At 37.9% G+C, this 17,097-nt stretch overlaps 1 gene segment (V, D, J or C); it reads right to left on the minus strand.

The window, feature by feature from the left end:
* Positions 1–15,067: 15,067 nt before the first annotated feature.
* LOC139436726 (immunoglobulin kappa variable 3-20-like) lies at positions 15,068–15,614 on the minus strand. The segment is given in 2 exon segments: positions 15,068–15,390; positions 15,540–15,614. Coding segments are annotated over 2 exon segments (372 nt in total).
* Positions 15,615–17,097: the final 1,483 nt, after the last annotated feature.

A 17,097-nucleotide genomic window follows, 5' to 3' on the forward strand; every position in this document is an offset into this window, starting at 1 on the left:
TACATTAAAAATATAAAAGGTTCCCACTTATCCCACACCCCACCCCCACACTCCACCCACCTTAACAACCTCTTTCATCATTGTGGCACATTCATTGCATTTGGTGCATACATTTTGGAGCACTACTGCACCACATGGATTATAGTTTACACTGTAGTTTATGCTCTCCCCCCATGCATTGAGGGGGTTCTGGCAGTACATATAATGTCCAACATCTGTCCCTGCAATATCATTTAGGACAACTATAAGTCCCGAAAAGGTCCCCACATCTCATCTCTGCTTCCCTTTCCCTTCCCTCATCAACAACTGTCACCACTTTCTCCAGATCAATGCTACAGTTTCTTCCATTACTATTCACAACGGTACTATAGTAGAATACCAGTAGGTTCACTCTAATCCATATTTTATTCCTACATCTTGTGGACCCTGGGGTGGTGATGTCCTCTCCACTTCTCTATCAAAAGGGGGCTTATATCCCACTTGGTTGATGGATGTGATTCTCCTGCTTGGAGTTGTAGGCACTCTCGGTTGCCTGGTATAGAGGTTGACCATCTTCACCTCCCTGTTAGCTGACATATGCAAGTCCAACAAAGTGGAGAGTAGGAGTTGCAACTCTACTGAGGCTCAGGGCCCAGCTGGCACATGGTAAGTTAAGAGATTGACGTCTTCTTGGTATACACCAACCCCAGCACCAACCACAGGTTCAGTAAAAGTGACAGAAGAGGCATGTGTAGAAAATTCACATCTTGATTCCAACTCCCACACTCAGGAACACAAATTTCAAAGTAGGGCCAACTAACAAGGCACAGAACTCTAGAGCCAACAGCCATGATCACAGAATCTTTGTGTCTCTGTAGCCCTCAGGAGCACCAGTAGCTAGGGTTGTATCTTCTTTGGCTGTCTCTGGGATCCTGCTGAGGCGTGTGTAAGTGTGACCCCTCTGATGACCTCCTGACTCTTTTTTGAAGACTTAGTCTTATAAATTCATTGTCTTTATCTTTTCCCCCATTATTTAAGTTGTATCAGCTTTTCCTAGTTGTATCAGCATTTGGTGATGGTAGTAATCCCTCAGCTCCAGGGAGGCTCATCCCCAGGAGTCATGTCCCATTCTGGGAGAAAGGTAATATATTTGCATGCTGAGTTTGGCTTAGAGAGTGGCCACATTTAAGCAACATGGAGGCTGTCATGAGGTAACACCTAGGCACCTTGCAGCTCTAGGCCTAGTTCAAATTTCAAGCACACAGGCTCATAAGCATAGCCTTCCTTATCAAGGGCTCATCATTGGAGCATCCTTCTTCACTGCTCTTTGCTTTTGCACTGGAGGGATTGTGGCTCTTCCATTGGGGAATGTGACAGAGCTCCCCTGGCTAGGAACTCAGCACTCCATCAGTTGTCATTTGTAGCTGTAACTAATGTGAAAATACGCAACATATATCTGAACATTTTTATGTGCCCTATATACACGCCCAGGAGAACTCCTTCCCAACCACGTATCCCCCATTAATAACACCCCATACCAGTGTTCTTCCCCTGCAATATTTGAACCTCTCTGTGGTTCAAAACTTCTTAAAAATTTAAGCCTCGTGTTTTGCCACATTCAATTATTTGTAATCACAATTCACTGCACAACAATTTTGCCTTTATAATCTAATAATTTGCCTAGCTTCCTCAGGGACTTGGCTGAATGCTCACAGCTCTATTAATATGGTTTCCCTGGAGATGGGGCCTGCGTGTGTCAGAAGAGTGATCACATTGATGTCACTGTTCCAATTCTTCATCCTCCTGGTGCTCTGTATCTCAGGTGAGAGATTTAGAAGAGTCAAATCTATGTAAAGTTGGAGAATGGTTTTACTATGCAGAGTGAACAAACCATTTCATCTAAAACAGATCTGACTGTAAATGATAAATAACAAATCCTACATTAAAATAATGCATTTTATACATTTTTGAACCAATGTATGATCTATGCTCTTTTTCTGGTTGTAGGTGCCAGTGGGGACATCATATCTAGGTTGTGTGTGCATCTCCAGGAGAGAACATCACCCTCATGTGCAAATCTTGCCAGAGTGTTAACAACCCCTTATCTAGTACCAGCAGAACCCAGGACAGGTTCTTAAACTGCTCATCTAAGATACATCCTTCCTGGCATCTGGGGTTCCTGATAGATTCAGTGGCAGTGGTTTCACCATCAGCAGATTCCAGCCTGAAGATGTGGGACATTATTATGGTCAGCATTATATAAACATTCTTCCCACAGTACTTCAACCTTGAACACAAACTCACTGCCAGTGCGGTAAGGCAGTGAGTCTTGCAGCACCAGCTGCTTTCTCTTCACACAGACCTGAACACTGCTTCCTCCATCTGTCTGAGAAGCCACTTCTTCTAAGGGATTGCACCATTTAAACTTCTGTGTATTGCATGGGCAAATCAAATAAATGGGTCAATAAATTTCTATCTCTTATCCTCTTGGTAAGAGTCCTATAACATTTGCTTCCTTAGGATTGAATATCTCTTCAACGTGCCTTCTGAGTGCTGAAAAATTTAACATCTATTTTCCTTATTTACTGAATGATCATCCTCCAACTCTGGACCTTCCCAAGACTGAATCTTTGATTTTTCTTATTCAAAACTTCCCTCATAGAGGGTCATCTTCTTCCCTTACTCTTTCCTTAAATGCACCCTATTTCTATCCAAGACTCTCTTTTCCATGTCACAGAAGGTGATTTGATTTGCTACTCTAGCTACTTTTTTAGTTTAAAAAACTATTTGCATTCTTATTGCCATCAAATTATAATTGTAAATACCTTTAATATTCATATTTATGAAGAAGGCTTATGTTAAATGGGATGATGCTTATTTAATAAAATATGTCGATCCTAGTTTGGACATAAAATTTTCCACCAAGCTTCATATTCTTGTGCTTGTCACCCTCTTTCGATAGTTCACTTATAAAATGGCTTAACCATAAAATTCACCAAAAATTCAATGTTTTATCTATTGTCATAGGATCTGCATATTACCATGTTTGAAATGACACATATGTAAGTTTAGGTTCACAACACCACCAAATATTATATGTTACATTTGTGTAAAAAAGAAAAACAATGCAATAAGGAATATATGTATATTTTATGTGAAGCAGTGTGGATCTCATAAAGTATGAGCTTAACGTTAATGCATTTTCTGAGCATAACCTATTGTAGGTGGAACCCTTTGAGTAGGTTACATCAGTTAATGATTGGCCCACTATGGGATGCAATCCTTTAATTGGAGTCTTTCATAAGAGAATAAAATTCAGGCAAAGAAAGAGAAAGCCATGGTGGCAGGAATCTGAAAGCAACTAAACCTGGAATATAAGGAGATAAGATAATGCCACTGTGTGCCTTGCCATTGGCAGAGGAGTCTAGGTTCACCAGCAGCCCATCTTTGGGAAGAAAACATCACCTAATAATGTCTTTTTTTTAAAAAAAAAAAAGATTTATTTATTTATTTCTCTCCCTTTCTTTCCCCCCACCCCAGTTGTCTGTTCTCTGTGTCTATTTGCTGTGTGTTCTTTGTCCGCTTCTGTTGTTCTCAGCGGCATGGGAATCTGTGTTTCTTTTTTTGTTGTGTCATCTTGTTGTGTCAGCTCTCTGTGTGTGCTGTTCCATTCCTAAGCAGGCTGAACTTTCTTTTGCACTGGGCAGCTCTCCTTATGGGGGCGCTCTCCTTGTGTGTGGGGCTCCCCTGCGTTGGGACACCTCGGCACAGCACTCCTTGCACACAGTGCTGACGTGCGAGGGCCAGCTTCACACGGATCAAGGAGGCCTGGGGTTTGAACCGCGGACTTCCCATCTGTTAGACATTTGCCTTAACCACTGGGCCAAGTCTGCTTCCCACCTAATAATGTCTTGATTTCAACATTTTTCCCAGCCTCAAAATTGCAAGATTGTAAGTTAATAAATACCTATTGTAAAAGCCAACTCATTTTATAACCTGGCAAACAAGAAGAGTCTATATTAAAATTTTCACAGAATAACTGCAAGTCTTCCTCCTTGTCTAAAACCTTTTTCCTTCCTCCATCTACTTCAGCCATTCTCATTCTTTCAAAGGCAATTCTCTGATGTTTTGCTTTATCCTTCTGGAAATATGGCAACTTTCCTCTTGAATTTCTTCATTATTTGCCCAATTTCTTTCTAATCATCCCTTTGGCACTGAAGGAATTTGTGGTTCTTAAATCTCCTGTAACCTGAACACTTTCAGCAACCTTTAATGAACACATTAATCTCAGTGTAAAAGTGGAAATACTCCAGGCATTCTAGCATTACTTCTGAAATTACTTTGTAAATACAGTGGTGGATGAAATTTAGTTTAATGAAATATCTCATCAAATGTGAGGAGAATAAACCAACACTCTGACACACACAAATGCTCTTTATGAAAGGTATGAGAAACTTTTAGAATCATTGAATCCATGTCATTCATTCACTCAATAAATTTTTACTCAGCATAGTTGAGGGGAAATAAAACATGCATATATAAAATGTAAAATATCTACTATGCCATTTTTAAGTGATAAAAATATAAATCAGGGTAGAGGGAGGAGATTGTGGTGTAAGAATGGATATCAATTTAAAGGAAAATAACTTATCTGTTAGCTATTGCTAGGTAATATACTGTACCTCAAAACCAGTAGCATAAAACTTAAGCTGTTGAGATTTTTGGTTAGCTGTGCAGTCTGTCAATATGGGTAAGATGGACTGCTTTGACTGGGGTTACTCTTGGTTTACAGGTATCCGCCTGGTCACCTGAGGTCTGGCTGATCTAGGCTCAATTGTCTTTAACACCTTCTCAAGTCTATTTCCTGGCCATCAGCCTGGCTTTAGGTTGACTGGGCCACATGTCTTTTTATCCCATGGCAGACTAATTCTAGCTTCTTCCGATGGTTATTTTCAGGCTCCAAAAGAGTAAAGAAAAGCCCTGATCAGAGTTTTAGATCCTGATGCATCAACACTCTCATCCCTGCACCTTCTTCATTTAAACGTTCCTATTTTGACTCTTTTTCATTCTCTTTTTCTTCCTCTGGTCCCTGCTATTATCCTCTAAATATGATATAAACATATAAACCTGACCATGACAAGTTCAAAATCTTCTCCAGAGAGAGAAAGAAAGTGTCTGCCACTCTCCCGCGTTACATACTTGACCTTCTGCTCTGGGAGGTCCTTCTGTTCAGGGACTCCGGAGTGTATTTCACAAGCCTAGCTCAATGCCTTTTCCCCTTTCACTGTTTGTTTTGAAAATAGAGTGGTGGGGGTGAATGGGGACCTCTTATTTTTTTAATGTAATATTTTAAAAAAATGAATTAAAAAAATAAAATAAAAAATAAACAGATAAAATATTATCTCTTTGTCAGTTTCCTATTAATGGCCATTGATCAATTTTCTACTCATAGTTTTAAATATGTGTAAATTCCCGCATGACCCTTTCCCCTCAGGTAACATTTTATTCCTTTTTTACACATCTCTGTTTCTTTCTACCTATGTGTCCTGTGTAAATCATTTAATCTCTCAGGGGCAAGGATTTCTCAGATGTAAAATGGATATAATAATTGTACCTATTTTGTAGGGTCTTTGTGAGGCAGAATGAGTCAACACACATCAACTGCCATTAGCTGAAAGACTTGTTTCCTATGATTGATAGAATGTTCATATGTTTTTCCAAAAAGTCTTTATCCTCCATTATTCATCAATTAGTAATGACTAACTTAGATTTCTGTGGCTGCATTAACAAATTAAAAGCATCTTGATGACTGACAATAACCCAATTTTTAATTTTACTTTTTATACTTTTAAGTTAAAGGTAATAGATCACAAAGAATGCTCCACTAAAAAACATAAAAAAACCATAAGAGGTTCCCATATAACCCACTCCCCAACCCCCCCCACCCCATCATTTCTGTAAATTGTATTTTTTGAAGATATATGCTTCCTCCAAAAATGTTAGATTAAAAAATATGAGGTTCCTGTATACACTCCCCGCACCACGCTCATCCCACACCAACAACCTCCGCCATCATTGTGGCACAGTCATCGCACGCGGTGAACACACTTTGGAGCACTGCTGCACAACATGGGTAATAGTTTACCCCGGGTCAGCTAACAGGGAAGAGAAGATGGTCAACCACCACACCAGGGAGTCAAGAGTGGCTACAACTGCAAGCAGAGCAATTGCATCCATCGTGCATGTGGAATCTAAGCCCCCTTTGATCTAGATGTGGAGAGAACATCACCATCCGAGGATCCACAGAACGGAGGAATACAATATGGATTAGAGTGGGCTTACTGCTTTTGTACTATGAAACTATTGTGACCACTAATGAAGGAATTGTAGCATTGAGGTGGAGAAAGTGGCCATGGTAGTTGCTCAGGGCAGGGAGAGGGAAGAAGAGATGTGATGTGGGGGCATTTTTAGGATAATAACCCAATTTAATTACTTCACAGTTTGGGAAACCAGAAAATTTAAATTGTATCTCAAGGCTGAAATCAAGGTGTCTGTAAGGCCACACTTCTGGTAGTTCTCCAGGAGGATACATTCCTCACCTTTATCCACCTGTGGCGCCTATAGAATTCCTTGTTTGGAAGCTACATTATTCCTCAAGTCCAGCAACTTCAAATGTCTCTCTCCTCTGCCCTTACGTTACCATTTCCTGTTTATCTGTCATATAATTATTATTCCCTATTTTAGGGATACATGTGATTGCATATATACCCAAACTTTAAAACCCAGGATAATCGCTCCAACTTGAATTAAATTAAGCAAACTACAACTTTGCCTCAGGTAAGGTAGTATGCCTGGTACTAGGGTTTAATAACAGGTATTTTCAGGGTATTATCCTGTCTATAGTGTCTACACTTCAATCCCAATGATACCTACTTATCCCAATTCAAAATACATTCTCCTCATCCCAACACGCCCAAACATCTAAACAAATTACAGCATCAACTCATTTGCTAAACTTCATTTAAATATCATCTGTGCAAAAGTCCCAAGTCATCATCTAAATCATATAAATGCAGTATGTATGACATTCTGGGCAGGATCTATTCTGGGGCAAAATTTTTCTCTCTATGGCTCAATAACTAGAAAACAAGTTACTGATTCCAAAATACCATCTTGGGGCATAAATAGTATAAAAGTTTTACACATTGCAATTCCAAATGAGAGAATGGAAGGAAGCAAGGAAGCACTGCTCCTAAGCAGTTTTGAAACCCTGAACTTCTGTTAGGTTTCATTGCCTGGGAGTCATCTCTGGCCTCTGTCTTCAGCTGTGGTAAAGTGAATTATATAAATATTCTCAATCATTTTCAGTATTTCTGTGGGCGTGGGCCCACTGCAGATAGGAACTCTTGAATATGTGATTTTAGTTGATGTGGCACACTTGAATTGAAAGAGGAACTTAATTCAGATTCCTGGAATCCTTTTTTACCTTGAAAAATTCAGTTGTAGAGATAGAAGCCACAGGCAGAATTCAGAAGACAGAAATCAGTAAAACACAGATGTGAAAGAAAATGCATTGCCATGAATGCTAAGCTGTGGTAGAAAACAAGGAACCTCAAGGATATCTGGAAGCCAGCATCAAGATGTTATAAAATTTTAGGAGAAAGCAATGCCTGATGATGCCTCATTATTGGATGTCTCCTAAAATCCAAATTGTGAGCCCATAAATGCCCATTGTGAAACCATCCCATTTTGAAGTGTTTGTCATAGCAGCCTGATGACTAAGGCATCATCCTTTCTTTTTCTTCAATGGCCATTTGAATCGCTCAAAGTAATGGTAATCTGGCTAAGAAATGAAAAACGTGAATTTTATTTAGAAAATAAGAATCATAGTTTTCCTTCATTGTGTAGATTGTGAAAAAAGAACAAATGGTAGAGTATTCAAGTCAAGAAATGGAGTCAAAAATATAAATTGGATTAGTAGTTAGAAGACTAATAATGTTTGAAGATATATTTTTGTATGTTTGTAATAATTCAAAGGAGACCTTATGAAGCAGACAGATTCTAAACCTGGGAACATATATATGTTACTTCATGTGGCAAAATCTTTACAGCTCTGATTAAGTTAGGAACTTCAGATGAGAGTGTTGCCTGGATCATAAGGCTGGCCCCTAAATGCCATCACATTAGAAAATAAAGTAGTATTAGGACAGTGAAGACAGGAATTAGAAGCTTTGAGGACTGAAACAATTCAGTCACAATCATCAGATAACCTTTGTTTGCAATAAAACCCCTGATATATATCTTACATTCTGTTTCTCTGGTGAGATCCTGACTGATTTTACTACCAAGCGTGGGGTGCTGCTATAACAAGCACAAGAATATGTGCTGGTGAGTTTGGAAATGGATAATGAGTAAAGACTGGAAGAATTTTGAGACATCTGAAAAAAAAAGCCTAGATTTCCTCATGCAGATGTTGGTTCAGATAAAGATCTTGTAGCTGCTTCTATTGAGGGCTGAGAAGGGAACGCCTTAAATGGGAAGGATGACAATCCATGTATACAAAGGCAGAAACTTAGCTCAGTTTTGTCCAACAATGATGTGAAAAGCAGAATTTGTAATCAATAACTTGTACACTTATCTGAGTACGTTTCCAAGCAAAATGTTGAAGGCTTCTCCCAGAGTATTCTCTCTAGGTATGTAAATCAAGAGGAAAGGGAAATTGAAGGAAAGTGGTTAAGGGAAAAAGAGTTAGGAATAATGTTTTGGGTAATTCTCCACCTATCTAGATTGCAAAAGATGCAACTAATAAGATATTAGCTCTAAAGAAAGCATGAGCTAGAGATAAGGTCAAGGGCGACTTGATAATATTTGTAAGTATGAGGGAAGCAGAAGAAAGAATAGGGAATATCCAGAAAATATCTTTGGAAGGCCCTCTTTTCTAATGATATGAAACCCCGTGACATGTACAGAGGACTACAGGGATTTTCTTCCTGATATCAGATATATTAAGTTGTTAATAATATTTTATTGATTTTGTAAACATCAATAAAATAATGCATAACTCCCTGTAATTACATTACTCAATCTGCCATGCATATATCAAGCATCATACAAATACTAGTTATTTAATGGACATTTTTATTGATTAAAAGAAGAATCTCTTTAGCTATTCATATAGGTTTCAACCCATCTTTTAAATCACAGCTTAGATTTCATTGATCCTAGCTTGTCTTTTCATATAGACTTCTCTTAAGCTTCCGTGTAGGTAGCTATGTCAGGAACGCAAATATCCTAAATTCTTTTTTTTTTTAATAATGCTTTTTAGCAAAGTTTCTCTGAGACAAGCAGAGAGTTGCAACTTAAAAGTTCCTCTTGAATGAACAGATAAAATTAAGTGAACAGTTTTTAGTGTATGAAATTGCTTTCCGTTTATGCATCTTTTTTTCAGGATATTTATAATCTTTTTTAAAAGATACATAGATGACAAAAAATGTTATGTTAAAAAATATAAGAGGTTACCATAAACCCCACTCCCAGACCTGCCACTCCTCACACGTCGACAGATTCTTTCATTGGTGTGGTATATTCATTGCATTAGATGAGCACATTTTGAAGCATTGCTACATGAGAAAATATATATAGAAATATATTTGAGGATATTGTGAGGAATTGGAAATATTCTGAAGTTTCCATTTATTTTATCCTAAGGTATTTGTGGTTTTTAGAGCACAATTACCTCTAATAGAAAGCAGTTTTAACCAAACATTTTTAAATTAGATAAAAGTTCTGTTAGAGGTCTCCAGGATTAATGGAATTTCATACTCTTTATCTATACTGTCTTCCCACATTATTGGTTTGTACTCTCTTAAACCACAAGGTTTTCTAGAATGCTGTATCATCAACAACAGTGTCAGCTGAGCTGAAAGGTACAATAATAGAACCAAATTAAAGAAGGCTTTTGGAATTTCAAAATTGTACAAATTGATGAATCTATGCAAATCCAAAGAGGCATTGAAGAAAAAGAAAGTTTGATGTCTTAGTTTGCCAGACAGCTATGAAATATATTACAGAAAGGAATGGCTTGAACAATGGGAGTTAATGGGCTCACAGTTTTGAAGTTAGGAGCCTTGCACTACTGAGATGTCATGAAGGCATTGCTTTCTCCCCATGTCTAAATGTTTTGGTGGTGACTATGAGAGGAACTTGATGCTCCTTGGCTTCTATCCCTGCCCTCCATTCAGGCAATGTCCTCTGCTTTCTCCTCTGGGTTCTGTTGACTTCCGTCTCCTGGCTCCTGCCTGTGCTTCTCTCTATGACTGAATTTCTCACGCTTATAACAGAATCCTGTATTCTGGATTAAGGCCTTCTTTCATTCAGTTGGGCCACATCTTAACTAAAATAACATATTCAAGAGTTCCTATCTAACATGGGACACACCCACAGGATACTGACAAAGATGGAGAATATGTATATGGCAGTGGTCACGGGAGCTGCTGAAGGCAGGGAAAGGGAAGAGGAGGTATGGTATGGGGGCATTTGCAGGACTTGGAGCTGTCCTGAATTATATTGCAGGACAGATGCAGGACATTATATATCATGCCATAACCCACTGAAAGGTCTGTGGGAGACTATAAACTACAATGTAAACTATAACTCATGCTGTGACAGTGCTCCAATGTATTCATCAATTGCAATGAATGTACCATACTAATGAAAGAAGTTGTTGATAAGGGAAAATTGCGGGGTGTGAGAGTGGAGCATATGGCAACCTCTTATATTTTTTAATGTTGCATTTCATGTGATCTATGTACGTTTTAAAAATAAATAAATAAATGAATATATGTATAATATATATATATAATATGTATATATTTCAATCTACCTTGAATGAAGACAGGCCGGCTTGGCAGGCAGAGAAATCACAGACATGGGCTCAGAGACAAGAGACCTTGGAGCAGAGGCCAGAGCCAGAGGTCCAGAGAGCAGAGCCATGGGCCCAAGGGACATTCCACAGGTCACAGAAATGGCTCTAGGCAATGAAGCGTAACAGAAGATCAAGGTTTCAAAAGCGCTTGGGAGCAGAGCTTCCTGGCTTCGCTCCATTCTCTTTTTTGAAATTGGAATGTCTAAAATTTTTATCCTACGCCTGCCTGCCCTGGTAGTTTGGAATCAGCAAGCTTGTTTTTCTTATTATTGGTCCATAGATAGAAATTAACAGATCCTGCCCAGAATGTCATACATACTGGATTAGATGATTTAGGTGATGGGTTGGCACTTTTGAGCTGATGATACTTAAATGAGGGTTAGGAAATGAGTTGGTGCTAAAGTTTGTTTAGATATTTGGGCATGTTGGGATGAGGAGAATTTATTTTTTCATATCAATATTAATTGTTTTTGGGTTGAAGTGTATACACTATAGACTGAATAATAGTATGAAAATACCTGGTCTTCAACCCTGGTGCCCATGCCTGTTATGTTATATGAGACATAACTGTAGACTGCTTCATGTAATTCAAGATGAGAAATTATCCCAAATTTTAAGGTTGGGACATAAATGAAATTACATATATCCCTAAAAACAGGAGGCAGGATAATTTGACAGACCTATAGGCAGCTGCAATGTGAGGAGAGAGCACAGAGGCATTTGGAGATGCTGGTCTTGAAAGTTGGAGTGATGTAGTTTGAAAGCAAGTTCTTCTGGCAGCCACCATGATCTGCTAGAGGTGAGGAACATGTTTTCCAAGAGAGTGGCCAGAGGGAGTGTGGCCTCCCAGATACCTTGATTTCAGCCTCGTGATACAATTTCAATTTTCTAGTCATCAAGTTTCTTTTAAATTTCTTAAAGCAGCCTCTTAAAGTGAATTAAATCATTAAAATTATAAATAATGAAGAATAAAATACAGTTTAGGAAGAGATATGAAAATACTAACAACAGTAGGACCCTTGGAACCTTATTTCATCATTAATAAATGATGAATAATGCAGGCTAAAAGGCATTTTTTGAAAGGCATAATGAAAATACTCTTAATTGTAGGAAACAAGTATATTCTATGTATCAGGTTCAGCTAATGGTATTTTTTGTGTGTTACTCATTTGGTCTCACAAAAACTCTACAAAATGTGTACAATTATTATACCTACTTTACATCTGAGAAATCTTTGCCACTGAAAGATTAAGTAATTTACTCAAGGACACAAGATTAGAAAGAATCAGTTTAAATAAATGATTAAATTAAAATCTGAGGAGAAAGGGTAATGGGGAAATTTGCACATATTTAAAATTAGGAATAGAAAATTTAAGAATGGAATTTAATTGGAAAAGAATGACAAAGAGATTATTCTATCTTTTCAAACTTTATTTTATTATCAAAAGAAACCATAGAAGGGAGCAAATGCGTTGAGCTAAGCTCTAAAATACACTCAGGAGAGTTTTGCAGAATGTCCTGCCAGAACAGAAGGTAGAGTACATAAAGAGGCAGAGTGACTGACACTTTCTTTCTGTCTCTGTAGAACCTGTGATGGTCAGGATTATGTCTTTATATCAAATCTGGAGGAAAATAACAAGGACCAGAGGAAGGAAGGAGAATGAGAATGAGTCAAAATAGGAAATTTTAAATAAAGAAGGCACAGGGAAGAGGTAGTTGACCCATTAGGGTGTTAAATCCTCTACTCTGGGCTTTTATTTCCTCTTTCAGAGACTGAAAATACCCATTAGAAGAAGCTAGAATTAGTCTGCCAGGTGGTAAAAGACATGTGGTCCTGTCGACCCAAAGGCAGGCTGCTAACCAGCTAACACACATGAGAAGGAAATTAAAGACCACAGGGTCTTTCTCAGCCAGTGCTAAGACTACCTGCCAGAAAACTGTAAACCAAGAATAAGCCCAGCCAAACCAGTCCATCCTCTCCATGTTGACAGACTCCACAGCTGACCAAAAACTCAGTAACATAGCTTTTATATTATTGAGTTTTCGGCATAGTATATTACCTTGCAGTAGCTAACAGATAAATTATCGTCTTTTAAATTGCTATCCATTCTTATACTATATTCTTTTCACCCTGCCTTGACTTATTTTCTATCACTTCAAATTAAATAGTAGATATTTTAATTATACATATTTATGCTTTGTTTTCCCAACTCTGATGACAGGAGTGATTTTTGCAACTGGCAGATTAACGACACAATGAAAACTTACAGCAGAGAAAGAGCATTTCTGTGCGTAGGACTTTTTAATGTATTCTGCTCAGGGTTGATGAGATATTTCCTGAAACTAAATTTCATCCACCCTATTTTGATATCATTGTAGAAATAATACTAGAATATCTGGAATTCTTTCACTTTTACACTGGACAAATATGTTGACTAATAGTCTTTGAAAGTATTCAGGTTATACCAGCCTTAATAACCATGATTTCTTTCACTGCCTAACGGATGATTAAAGAGAGAGCTGTCAACTGAAAAATTTCAGGAGGAAAGCTATCACTTACTTCATGATGGACAGAGTTAAAGAATTATAGAATTGCCTTTGAAAGTATAAGCATGCCTGAAAGAGATGGAGAGAAGAAAAAGGGTAGCAGTATTGGAGTCAGATTTTCAGATACTCTATGAATGTATGAACATATACTGTTCTAGTTTGCTAGGCCAGTGAAATGCATATATCCTGAAATGGATTACATTTACAATAGGAATTTATTACTTACTATATTATAATTTTCAGTCTGAGAATAATGTCCAAATCAAGGTATCATTAAGCAAAGCTTTCTTCCCAAAGACAGGCTGCTGGTGATCCTGGAGGTCTTTGTCACACGGCAGGGCACACAGGGGCATCTACTGGTCTCTCCCTGCCCTTCCTGGACACATTGCCTTCAGCTTCTTGCTTACTTGGCTGCCTTATTCTTTGTCTGAATGTCATTCTCTTCTGAAGGACTCTAGTAACAAAATGAAGACCCATCAAGGGCAACCTTTAAATGAAGTAGCCTAATCAAAAGCTCCTACAGACAATAGATTTCACGGTAAGTGTGGATAACCATAATTTTCTAGGTTCCATACAGTCTTAAATCACCTTATTTATTTAATTTATTTACTTATCATTTTCTTTTTTCACAAAAATTGAACATACAACATTTGAGATGTAGCTTTTTCACTTAACATTTTATCTGTGAACTCAGGTAATAGCAATTAATTTTCGTTAATTTCCTCTCTCAAATACTAAATGCTATATTCTCTAATATAGGGTTGGTCTCAAATTACAGAAATGTGTGTATGTTTTAATCTTTTACTACAACAAGGATTATTGTAAAGTACGAACTTTGGACGTGATATTTCACATAGGATATATGATGATGTGGGTTCAAAACCTCTAACAATTTAGATAAATTTCAATTTTAGTGAGTATTATACTTTAGCCATTTTATAACATAACCATAGATAAAGGTTCATAGGTATATGAACATTGGTGGAAAACTTTACATCCAACCTGATATAGACATAATTCATTTAATTAGTATCATCCCCTATGACATAAGCATTCTTTAGAGAACATGGATATTAAAGACATTCACAAATATATGTGATGTCAATAATAAATGAAAATATGTATATAAAGAGAAAAAAGGAATATCAGGTAAGAAAATTACCTTCTCTTTCATTGACTAAACAGGCTTGGATGAAAAGCAGGGTCCAAGCAAGGAAAAAGTAAGAGAAAAAGATGGTGTTTCATGTGGGAAGATTTATGTATTTAGAATCAAGGATTTACTATTTGGTAGGTCCAGAATTGGAGCATGATGGCAGAGAAAGAAGGAGAACGAAGAATAAGGAATTAAGATGGTGAATTTTTCAGTATTTAGCAGGAATGTGAAAGAGAATCGATCCACCATGGTCCAAAATATACTGGACTCTTACCCAGAGGTTAAGAAACAAATTATTGACCCAGTTATTTGACCTACCCATGAAACACAGGCAGATTTCTATGCTACAATCCACTAAAATTTGCAGTGTCTCAGACAGATGGAGGAAGCAAAGTCCAGGGCTGTGTGAGGAGGAAGCAGCTGGTGCTGCAGGACTCACTGACCTACATCACGGGGGAGGAGGTTTATGTTCGAGGCTGAACCACTGTGCGAGGAGCAGTACCCGCCTGCTGACGGTAATACATTCCCAGATCTTCATCCTGGACGCCGTTGATGGTGAGAGTGAAATCTGTTCCAGACCCACCGCCACTGAATCGGTCAGGGACCCCAGATGGCCGGGTAGATATACGATATATGAGCAATTTAGGAGAATGTCCTGGTTTCTGGTGGTACCAGGATAAGTAGGTACTAACACTCTGACTGGCCTTGCACTTGAGGGTGACGGTCTGTCCTGCAGATGCAGCCACAGAGCCTGGAGACTGGGTCAGCACGATGTCCCCACTGGCACCTGCAACCAGGAAAGAAGATTGATCATACATTGAATCACAGGTACATAAAATATATATCTAAATGTAGCTGTCCTTATTTTTCATATATAGTCAGATCTGCTTTAGATTCTCTAACTTTATGAAGATACTGCTCTTCTAAACCTCTCACCTGAGACCCAGAACATCAGGAGCACAAGCAGCTGGGCCTGTGACATCATCGTGCTCAACCGTCTGCTGCACTCAGTCCCCGACTCAAGGAAAACCTCATAAATAGAGCTCTGAGCAGGAAACAAAGTCCCCGAGGAGCCTATGCAAAGCATCAGAGAGGATAAAGGCAAACGTCTCTGTGCAGTGAGTTGTGAAGACAATAATGGAATGAGATTAAAATATCGTGATCACAGGATATGCAATTGTACATCAGCAAAAAGCTCAAAAATTAACTTAAGGCTCTAATATTCAATAAAGTTCAGCAAAATAGCCTAATTTAATATCCAAAGTACCTACAATCAATGTAAAACAATAAATTAATTTTAGTTTTATTTTACTTTGTATCTGTGCGTCTGTAATTTGATAACATAATTTAACAGATATCATACCAGAACCTATGTGGAATATTCATATCACTAGATAGAATGAAGATATAGTACAAAAATTATATGTCTATATCACTCTATTCTAAAATTTAAATACATATTTGTATTTCCTCTTGGAATTCGAATAGTCACCTACATATAACCAAAACCAGACCACTGTGTTGCCCTCAATCGAAACACTATATCTGAAAATGAGTCACCAGTTCCTTACAAGTCACCATCAGCACTGTCTTTTAGGCCATTCAGTTTCTCTAAACACAAAAAAAGCTATTAGCAGAAGTAAAGTGTAAGATCCCTACCTAGTGGTACTACATAAAATAGCTTCATCTCCCAGGGTCTGATAGAGCAGGCTCTTCATTTATTCCTATCTCAAATCAATTATTTTTATAAAATTATGCAAATAACAATATCATGGAAAATGTTAGGCATACAGTATTAATTTTTAAAATCCCTGACTTCATAAAACTTTAATTTTACTGGAAGGAACAGGCAATGAACAACTAACATTTCTGCAGCCACTATCCTGCTTCTCTTATTTTCCTCCTCTAGCAATGGGGAAGACAGGTGGAGAAATGTGAATCCAGGTCCATTTCATGACACAACGCTCTCCATGAACAGAATCAGAAGGAGAGAAAATAATCGGGGAAGTGTAACCATTTCATAAATTAAAAAATACTTTCTCTCATGAGTTTAACTTTTTCTCCAAAGAAACCTCCTTAATGCTCCCAAGGGGTAAACTGAATACAAATATTTTATTGATAAGAGATTTCAAAGTGACTTGGGGGGTCATTTCGGAGGTTACCTTTGCACACCTCTGAGAAGAATCGCACTGATTGCCACAATACAATAAACAATGACTCAAGCAGGGTGCTCCTGAGGGCTCTAGAATCATCTGGACACTAGGCATGGCACACACACCCAGGAAATCAAAACCGCATTGGTTGGCCTTATCTTGGAATGTATGTTAGCCTATCTCTCCAATATAACAGAATTAGATGCATTTATAATTTTCTTTCACATGGTTCTTCTGCCCTCTTTTTTTCACCTATTATTAGCACTTTATCTGTTAAATATGTGTCAAGACTTAAGTATTCCGGCTAGTCATAAGCCTGTTGAGCCTGTGAATCTCACCAA

The sequence above is a fragment of the Dasypus novemcinctus genome, chromosome 17 (assembly GCF_030445035.2).
Source record: "Dasypus novemcinctus isolate mDasNov1 chromosome 17, mDasNov1.1.hap2, whole genome shotgun sequence".
In the NCBI taxonomy this organism is placed as follows: domain Eukaryota; kingdom Metazoa; phylum Chordata; class Mammalia; order Cingulata; family Dasypodidae; genus Dasypus; species Dasypus novemcinctus.